This window comes from Egretta garzetta, unplaced genomic scaffold (assembly GCF_000687185.1).
Source record: "Egretta garzetta isolate BGI_Z169 unplaced genomic scaffold, ASM68718v1 scaffold69, whole genome shotgun sequence".
NCBI lineage: Eukaryota > Metazoa > Chordata > Aves > Pelecaniformes > Ardeidae > Egretta > Egretta garzetta.
This window is the reverse complement of record NW_009260790.1, coordinates 1394933-1404638: the sequence shown is the minus strand read 5'-3', so window position 1 is coordinate 1404638 and position 9706 is coordinate 1394933. Positions and strand designations below refer to the sequence as shown.

The following is a 9706-nucleotide window of genomic DNA, read 5'->3' as shown; positions in this document are numbered from 1 at the left end:
GTGGAAAGTTGAGCCCCAGATCTGCTGCTTGATTGTTGGCACGTGGTATTAATTTGGCTATCTAATGTGCTGCCTTTTATCATTGTCACAAATTTCAGGCCCCCCAGGGAAGTGGTCACAGCTCCAAGCCTGTCAGATTTCGAGGAGCATTTGGATGATGCTCTGAGTCATATGGTTTAGTTTTAGGTAGTCCTGCGAGGAGCAGGGCTCCATGATCCTTCTGGGTCCCTTCCAGCTTGATATATTCCATGACTCTATGATTCCATGTGACAAATTCCATGTTATCTTAATTATGCAGCTGTGCAGGGTTTGGCTTCCTTGGGACTAGAGACTCTGAGGCTGCTGGTAGTGGACAGCAGATGAGAACCTGTGTTGTGTAGTGTCAACGGAAGATGCAGATCCTAGCCTGAACAAGCGACGTTTTGTGGCGGTGTGAGAATAAACCCATCAAACTGAGATGTTCTTGTGTTATAATAGGATACAGGGGTTAGAAAAGGAGTATGCAATGAGAACATTTGTGTGGCTTTAAAAAAAAGTGTTCATTGTGCTACTAAAAAGTGATTGTCTAAACTTCCCTGTGTCTTAAGAATCATGAATTCTCCTGTCCTAGCAAAGTACAGCAAAAAAATGAAAGGAGACAGTGAAGAACTGTGAGCAGGACAGATTTTTCACTTTTTTTTGTAAATAAAACCCAATTTAAAAAAAAAAAAAAAAGCAGGAATTAAACTGTGAGCAATCTATCAAGCTGAGGCGTGAGCCAGAACGCAGTGATGACACTGTCACTGACGCTGCTGTTTGTTATGGAGGGGGCTTAAACCTTTCACAGTGGGCCCTGTGGATTTGTGGCAGTGTTCAGCTGCTTGTGCCTAAGCGGAGAGGGCAGTTTGTTGGGTCTGGGCTCAGCGGCACTAGGGGAGTGGATGACTCCATGAGCTGACTGTATTAATAACATAGGAGCTAGAGGATAAACATTCTTTTTGTGATTACTTCCAGGTTCTGGGAAAGATGACCACTCTCACACGGCAGGACCTTAACTTTGGGCAAGGTAGTGTGTTGTGCTACGCTGCAAACTGCTATGCTTGCAAGGCTTCTTGTTGGCACATGAGCTTGTGGATTCGTTGGAGGGTTGCTCTGTCCTTAGATGTTCTGCAGCTTAAGGGGAAGCAGCTAAAATTTATGCAGGGAAAAAATACCTTAAAAAAAATTCCTATGAGTATATGGTGTTGCTCTGCATGCTCCCCCCCTCACTATTTCAACATCCTTTTACTTTTGTTTTCCAGTTGTTGCAGATGTTCTTTCAGAATTTCTGGAAGTGGCTGTTCACCTTATCTTGTATGTCAGAGAAGTTTACCCTATTGGGATCTTTCAGAAGAGGAAAAAATACAATGTACCTGTCCAGGTAGGAGATTTTCCTGGAAGCTGACAGCCACGTGGACAAGCAAAAATAGCAGGGATCAGTCAACACTCACCAGAACAAACTAAATCACTTCCAGAGTTTGTTTTAATGTGCAAACTCATTTTTTAAGAGAACTTAGTTCCTGTCGAAAGGGAAAACAGCCCTGTAGCTGAGGATACAGCAGTACTCATGGAACAAGCAGATCATGGACAACAGTAGTAGAAGGCTTCCCCAGCTATGTGCAGTAAGGTAACATGAAAGCATGCTTCCTAGGAAGTAGAGAGGGTTGGAGTATACTATTCCCCTTATGCTATTGTGGGTATATATTCCCAGTATTCCACCTCTGTGGGTACAGTGATCTGCCTCAGCCAATTAACCCTTCCACAAAAGAATTACTGGTTTGAATTGGCAACTTAGTAGTGAAAAATTCAATTTGAAGCATGACTCGAGTGCCTTGTAACATCTTCCCCTTTAGCGTTGTCCTGGTTCACATCAGAACGCAGCTCTGACTGTTCGCTGTATTTGCTACAGATGTCCTGCCACCCGGAGCTGAATCAGTACATCCAGGACACGCTGCACTGCGTAAAGCCACTGCTCGAGAAGGTAAGAGCATATCTGGGACCTGGGCAGAAGTACTGCAAGTGGTTTTGATAGAAAGTAAGAGAACATAAATGCTGTCTTCATTGCAAAAGTTATTTACAAATTTACCATATACACTATCCCAGCTGGTACAGTTACTAAGAAAAATAAAAATAACATCCATAACCTTTCCTTGCAGTTAAGGCCCCGCCTTGCTGCTGATTATTGGCATTTAGGTGCATCTAATACATGCCCATGCAGTTATACATATGTGTATTTTCAGTTACATTATCCTACATGTTAATGGTCTGCTTTTGAATACCTTTAAGTTTAAGCACTTATCTGGCAGAATAGTTGGAATGCTTTGCTGTAAGCCAGCAAGCCGAGGTAGGGTTGAACTCCAGGTTTTGTGAGAGAAAGGTGTGACCATAGGAAACATTTCAGGGTGTAGGACGCTGGCAGATTTTGCATTCTCTGCTCGCAACCTTGATGCACATTTAGAGACTGGAAATAGGTCAGTTTTACATCACGGTACGACAAAGTTGCTATATTTGGCCAACAGTCTAAGCATAGCTCAACTTGCCCATCATCGTCCGTTCCCAAGTGATGCCATGAGGTGGCTGTACATTGCCTCCTTTGTTCCAAAACGGTATCTAGAGAAACATACTATTTTTAGTGCACTTCATCTCCCAAGGCTGTAGCGATAAGCTATCAGTTTAACATCTAGCAAGAAAGGGCTTTGCAAATGCATTTTTTTCTGATCAGTAGGAATAATCTGACAGTGCTCAAGCTTTGGATAACCGCTAGTGCTGTGAGCCCCAACAAATAAGCATACTCCCACTTTATCAGAAGTACGTGAAGCACACTGGGGGTGGAAGACAGCTTGTTTTAAGGACGAGATTTTTATATCTTTGTTCTTGCAGAATGATGTGGAGAAAGTTGTAGTTGTAATCCTGGATAAAGAGCACCACCCTGTGGAGCGATTTGTCTTTGAGATCACCCAGCCACCTCTTCTTTCCATTAGGTAAAGTTTCCATTACTGCTTGCCCACAGCATCCCACACCTGCCCCTGCAGAGGCGTTCTGGAAGCAGCTCCAGGCCCCAGTGCTTTGCTGCATGCCAGTAACAACTGCTCTCTCCTCAACAGTTCTGAGTCCCTGCTGTCCCACGTGGAGCAGTTACTGCGTGCCTTCATCCTGAAGATCAGCGTGTGCGATGCTGTGCTCGACAACAATCCCCCAGGTAAACACGTCCATACAGCCCAACTGCATGGCATTGCTTGACTTGAGACAACAGCAGGTAGCATCTGGTAGTTGTCCCCTCATCTGGAACCTACCATTTCTCTTACAGGTTGCACTTTCACAGTCCTGGTTCACACACGGGAGGCTGCCACACGGAACATGGAAAAGATCCAGGTGATAAAGGTGAGTGATAACTTTGGCTACCTGATTGCTCTGCAGGTTGCTCACAAAGACTGGACATTAAAGACTTTTGGCATCTCTAAGGTTAAGGCTGCTAGATATTGTGAACACGTATGTTAGCTTTATGTGATGCACTTCACAACTTGGTTTTGAATGTGTTAAAATGGTTTACACTGGTGAGGTGCCTGAGCACATTTATCACACACCAGCCACAACTGCAGACAAAGGCTGCTTCGGTGCCCGAATTAGATTGCAACAATGCTTACTGCAGAATGCCTGCTCAGTCACTTAAAAGTATTCTGACATATAGAATAGGTACTTGAATTTAAGTAACAAAAAAATAAAAACCAAACCCTCCTCTCACCCCACATCCACTGGGTGTGGATGACTTTATACATAGAATTCAAGTAACTAGTGGGGTTTGGGTGCACAAATACGTTTTTATCTTGCAGGAAGGTGTGTGTAGATCACTTTTTAAAGTACCATTTTAAGAATCCTTGCTTAGGTACAGGGAAACTCTTTTCCCTGAGCCAAGTTATTTTGGGTGTCCTAAGGCACAATAAATAAAGCCAGTGAAGTGTAAAATTGTTTCAAAATAGAAGTCTGCTCTGTATTGCTTAGTAATGGAAACTGGTAGCATAGTAGGCCAGCCTTTAAACTTGCAAGGCAGGACAGAAATCTATGCCCTGAGCATTTTGGAGTTGCAGCTATGAGTTTGTCTCTTAAAGAGGTGAGATGTCACCTTTGGAATAAGGAAAACAGGTTAACATTACAGTTTGATGTGGTATTTGAAGATAATTACGCTGAGTCTCAGAGCCAAGTGTGCAAGCGTTAAGATTTGTTGTTATGAAACGCTTGAGTTACCTGTTTCTTCCCTCAGCCACTTGGTCTCTCATTCATTTAATGCTGACCTAATGCTGAGAAAAAGAGCTTGCCTTACAGAGTCTGCCAGCCTCCCTGCAAATAAAGCACCTTGTGTTCCTGCCCTAGGATTTCCCATGGATCCTTGCCGATGAACAAGATGTGCACATGCACGACCCCCGGCTTATTCCCCTGAAAACTATGACATCTGATATCTTAAAGGTGAGTGGAGGATTCTGGCCCAAGAGGTGGCTGAAACTGCATTAGTTCTAAGCTTTATCTGATCTGATGCCGGCTCTGCAGTTTCTCTAGGGTAACAGTTTTAATTTTGCTGAGCAGTATTATTGCTCAGCCTTGCAGCTGCCTGTGCCAGTAACCAAAACAGGGCAAGAGGCCTCATGATAAATTAGGAAACCTGGTTATGGGGGAAGGTACAAAATCTCTCTGTCTAGCCTGTTGCGGACTTTTTTCCCATTCACCTACCTGCACATCAAACAGAACTGATCCTTGTTTCTCTCCTCCAGATGCAGCTCTATGTAGAAGAACGAGCCCACAAAGGCACCTGATTTCAAATCTTCCTTGCCTTCAAGCCTCATCTGATCTTCCAGTGGAATAAGAGATCTCACAGACCATACCTTGATAACAGTCTCTTCAGCTGGCCTTCTGGGTGAATGTAGAGCAGCTGCTGCCTCTTTATTTCAAGTGCTCTTACCACTGTATATAGGACTGACTTGGAATGTGGAGCCAGAGCCTGTTCCCGTGCACACTCACGCGCAAGAGTGAGTACAGGTTTTGTTAACAGTGAATCCGCAGGGGCAGGACCTGGCCAACTGCAGCGTGCAGTCAGCGCTTTTGTACAAATCCAGTTCTCACCTTAACGGGGCATCGCCATTGCGCGCTGGTAGTGATACACAGCGATCTTTTGTACGCGCTCCACTAGAGCAATGGACTCATACTAAAGGTGAGCGAGGCCTTATGTAGTGTCTGTCCACTGTGACTGTCCCAAGTAGTCTTCAATAAATACCAAGTTTTACCCCAGTTGAACTAGGCTGAGTTCTGTCCAAACCAGCCTCCCCCCGGGAGTAAGGAAGTATTTGTATTTTGTATGGAGCTTTGTATTTTATGTGGAGCTTCCATCACCTTTCCACACCTTTTCTGGAACATATGTGGGACCCGTCAATTCCTGTGAGAGGCTATAGGACCTTGGTCTCTCCCCTTTCACCCATGAGTGGCATTAGCAAGGTGGATTTTGTCTGTCTAGCAAGGACATGTGCCAAATGTCCTACTCCCAACGGAGAACAGACAAGGGATTAACAGTGTTGCCCTACACCTATCAAAGGAGATGGAAGAAGGCCTTAGTATTGGCTCTGCGCCTACAGGGGTAGAGGATCTGGTTCACAGCATTTGAGCTGAGCTTCTTGGTCAGATAATTTGATAAGAGAGCCAGTATAGCACCTCCCTGCTTACTCCAAGTAAAATGTGCAAGAAAACTATCAATCCAGGTTGTGCGCTGCTTTAACGTTTTATATAGGGTTAGACCGTTCAGTAGAAATGAAGTACTTTGGTAGTACAAAGGTAGCATGGAAAAAGCCCAGCACAATCAAAAGGCACTTACAGTGCAAGGTAGCCACCTTAAGGGATTCCTTATCTCCTACTTCCTCCAGCTGTTTATTCGAATAGTGAGGGGCTGTATTTGGACGGGAAGGTACGTACCATTTTGATCATATACACTTACAGAAACGGTGAGGAATAGTGTACCAGTGACACACACTTACAGAAACGGTGAGGAATAGTGTACCAGTGACACAGCATTTATGAAAAAGGGTTGACAGTTTTCTTATGCTATGAAAGGTCTGATGTGAAAGATACATGTTTTTATACATAATTAAACTGAAACGGGAAAATACCGTACAAAACAAGTCTCTCTGTAGCAGAGCCCTTGAGGACAGCATCAGTAATCTGAAATGAAACATTTTAGCCCTATCTTTCATAAGTTCCATAAACAAACAAGAAATGGTTCCTATTTAAGGCCTAGTGTTTGGCTGTAGCACAAAGATGTATTAACTAGAAAAGACAGATGTCATATTTAATTGCCCTAGTCTTCCTCCGGTGGAAGGGCAGCAGTAACAGCAGTGGTACGGGGGGATGAAAGATGAAGACAGAAATCCTTCCAAAGGGCTGGGCCTGCAGAAGTTCTGTGAACAAGGAGAACTAGCTGCTGGTGTTGGAGATCAACTGTGCAAGACAAAGCCAGGACACTCAGCCAGAGAGTACAGACCAATAAGTACACCTGAGACCACCTGGTTACAGCCCTGAGTTTAAAGCAAACACCTGTATTGTGCCTTCATAACAACGTCAGGGGCCCAATGGTGATGCTGGTGTTTGTCACTCGGATCCCATACCATCCTGCCCAGAACTGGGTGTCTTGGCCTCCGTGCTGAAACCAGATGTAACGAACTCCAGCTGGGTAATTCTGGAAGGTGTGAGAAATCTGGAGAGAAAGAAGAAAATTCTTCTTAATTTGCCTAAATAAACCAGCACTGACCTAGAAGCTAGGACAGCTACAGTATGCAAGTCTTGGTCTCAGGAAAAGCTCATTCTAACCTACCTTGTATTGAAAGTGCATCATACCCCCTTTTTGAGGGACAGGATAAAAAGCCTCCCTCATTCAGCCTGCTGCCCTGAAATGGGGATCTACAGCCAATCAAACCAGTTCAACATGTTTAGCAGTTTAAGAAAAGTAACATCTGGAACACTTTAAATGACATCCATGCAGACATTTTAAAACAAAGCTTTTTGATACAATAAAACCAAGAACTGTGCTCTTGTAACTTAGCTATTTAGACAAAATCTTAAGTGAAAACCCAAAACGATTAAGGAGACTGAGCTAAAATAACCCAGAAGCCCGGGGGATGCTCAGTCTTTAGAAAACCCTGGGCACCTGCAAAGCAAACCTGGCTTTTGCACGGCACTCACTGCTGCTTCGACACTGCCAACCGCAAGGGCTCACTTAACCTTTTGCATTGAGTAGAGGAGGCTGAATGAAGAGCAGAGGAGGTAGGTCCCCACTTGGGACTTTTGGCCAGGTAAGACTTGCAAGATTCAAGCACCACAATACTGATGTAAAGCTACTGCCCCCAGGGCTGCTGCTTACCTCTTGCCACACCGCATCGTTCCACTGCTCTATAACCACTGGCTCGGGGTGGAACTCCTCAAGGACAATGTAGTCTTCAGAGAGCAGCCTCACGGTAAGTTCGTAGCGACATCCACAGTCAAATCTGGCCGCGTACCTAGAGAGGCAGGGAGTAATCAGAGAGCAGGGTTGTACGTACAGCACTCAGTTTTCTTCAGTGTCCAAAAACAGTCTCCAAGGGGATCTCCATCCACAGAGGAAAAGGAACGTCATCCCCACAGCTGTGAAGAAGCTCTCAAACTTCCAGCTGTCCTACTCTTCACAGGACTGCCATCTCCTTACAGCCCACTGAACAAACTCAGATTTAGCTTATTTTTTACTCAAGAGCTATAACTCCCAAAGGATTAAGAACTAATTTTATAGCATGAAAAGCTTCAGAGGCCTAGCTTATCTCTAGGCCAACACCAGAAATTCCAGCTTTCAGTGCATCCACTTACCAGTCCTTGACTACAATTTCAGGCCGTTTCTCATCCATCAACTGATTCCAGTATCCTTCTTTCTTCAGGGTAATGAGTTGAGACTTGAAGCACGGCCTGCAACAGCAATAGAAATATTTCCATTTTCACAACAATGCATCTCTTCCCTCTCAGTGTCCACACTTTCCCCGACAGCTTTACTCTCACCAAAAGCCCACCCAGGCCTTGAAGGCCCTCAGGGCTGACATGGCTGGGATGTGCCTGTTTCCATAGCCAGAACAGGACAAGGAAGTGAACTGTTCAGCTTCACTCCCAGATAAAAGGGCTAGTTACCTATAAAGGTGGATTAAGAGGGATCCCTGTGATTGTATAGCATATACGGGTAGCAGAAAACTACTGCTTAATGGATGTAAAAGCAGCTAATCCTCCTCTGTTGGCAGGTTTTATTGCAAGCTGTTAGCACGACAAACACACCTACCACTCTCAGAGGATACAGAGCTTTGAGCTTGTCAGGTAAGTGCACCTGGTTAGCTTGCTAAGCCTCAACCCTTGCCCCCTACCTTTGGTAGAAGAGAAGCAGAGATACCACATGAATTATCATGACTATAAAAAAGTTACAGGAAATTCCTGTTAGGTACAGAAATTTGGCACAACCTGCAATTCATTCTTTCAGCAGTACACCTGTCTCTTTAGACTAACTAGTATAAAAGGTTAATTAAGCGCCTTCTTTCTCCCACATGCACTTCCTTCTCCCTTAGCCGCCCAACCCTAGTGCCTTTGCAGACAGACAGGAGGAAGCAGGCTTCCCAGCTCCAGGTTGCTGGAATCCAGTTCTTACCCATATGAAGTGACAAAGTATTTGTGTACTTTGGGGTCCAGCATCCCTTTTCCATGAGGTCCAGGCAGATTCTCAATCTTCCATTTATCTCCCTCATTTTTATCAAGCTTCCAGTGCTGAAAGTTCTCTAAAAAATAGATATTAAAGATGAGTGTTAGGCCCTCGCTTGAGTTCCCAGCATCATCTCTGCTTTTGTTAAAGAATCAGCTACAGAAGAAGCCTACTTTGATGAGTTTTCAGATACAATGTCTTCTTCCTACAGCTGACAGTGACTCCGGTCTTTATGTTGCAATTACTTTTAACGTGGGTGTCAGCAGCTAGGACAATAGGTAGCAACTTTCTGACGGCATCAGAATCTCAGAATCAGTAACAAAGTAACTTACTGTAGTCATATTAATCAAGTCATCGACAACAAAAATTCCCCAGCTGCCTGAATGTTTAATCCCAATACCTGATAGTTTCATTACCATACGGTACTTGCTGTGCAAGTTCACCACCACTATCTTAGTGCCTTAGTGACTCCAGAGGTATTTCTGGTCGCAGCCACAGGTAAGTATTTACCAGTACGTCATCTACCCATGGTAGTTTTATTGCAGATGTTTACTTGTGGATCTGACCCAGTCAGTAGCTGGGCAGTCCCACACCACCAGCAGTACGTGAGTAATGCAGGACACTGACTCATTCTGACTCTTTGGAAACTCTTAGCTCTCTAGTAGGAATAAGTTAAACAAACCTTCAGCACAGGGGTTTTTGATTAAGTTTCTCTTCAGGCTGCAGAGCATATAGAAGATCTTCCAGTCAGAGATGCTTCTGTCCAAATTCTGAATGTAAAACCCCTCACGCTGGCACTTGCGTTTCCATAGGGTGGTCAGATCCACCACGTACCGCCACTGCGTGCAGACCAGCCTGCAGGTGCAGATCAGGTGCCGGGCTGGGAGCAGCGAAAGCAGCTCCACCAGGACATCTTCGGGGAGGTCGCAGATGGTTGTCATCACAGGCCGG

The 9706-nt window shown here is 44.7% G+C and overlaps 3 protein-coding genes across 3 annotated transcripts in view; 2 read left to right on the top strand and 1 right to left on the bottom strand.

The window, feature by feature from the left end:
* The first annotated feature begins 987 nt into the window (after positions 1-987).
* On the top strand, positions 988-5285 carry MAD2L2 (mitotic arrest deficient 2 like 2). The gene is made up of 8 exons (XM_009646452.2): positions 988-1045; positions 1281-1399; positions 1928-1999; positions 2899-2999; positions 3123-3217; positions 3326-3399; positions 4387-4479; positions 4782-5285. Exons 1-8 carry the CDS (start codon positions 1006-1008, stop codon positions 4821-4823), a joined length of 636 nt encoding a protein of 211 aa, XP_009644747.1. The 5' UTR covers positions 988-1005; the 3' UTR covers positions 4824-5285.
* The window catches only part of LOC104133080 (F-box only protein 2), a 9880-nt gene continuing 5323 nt past the window's right edge, over positions 5150-9706 (top strand). The window contains exons 1-2 of the mRNA XM_009646450.2: positions 5150-5218; positions 8307-8379. The gene's annotated coding sequence lies outside the window, so the exon portion shown is untranslated. The remainder of the gene's footprint in view (positions 5219-8306; positions 8380-9706) is intronic.
* On the bottom strand, positions 5802-9700 carry LOC104133081 (F-box only protein 6). Its single transcript, XM_009646451.2, has 5 exons — positions 9438-9700; positions 8705-8831; positions 7888-7983; positions 7412-7547; positions 5802-6748 (listed from the first exon to the last, which is right to left on the bottom strand). Exons 1-5 carry the CDS (start codon positions 9694-9696, stop codon positions 6602-6604), a joined length of 765 nt encoding a protein of 254 aa, XP_009644746.1. The 5' UTR covers positions 9697-9700; the 3' UTR covers positions 5802-6601.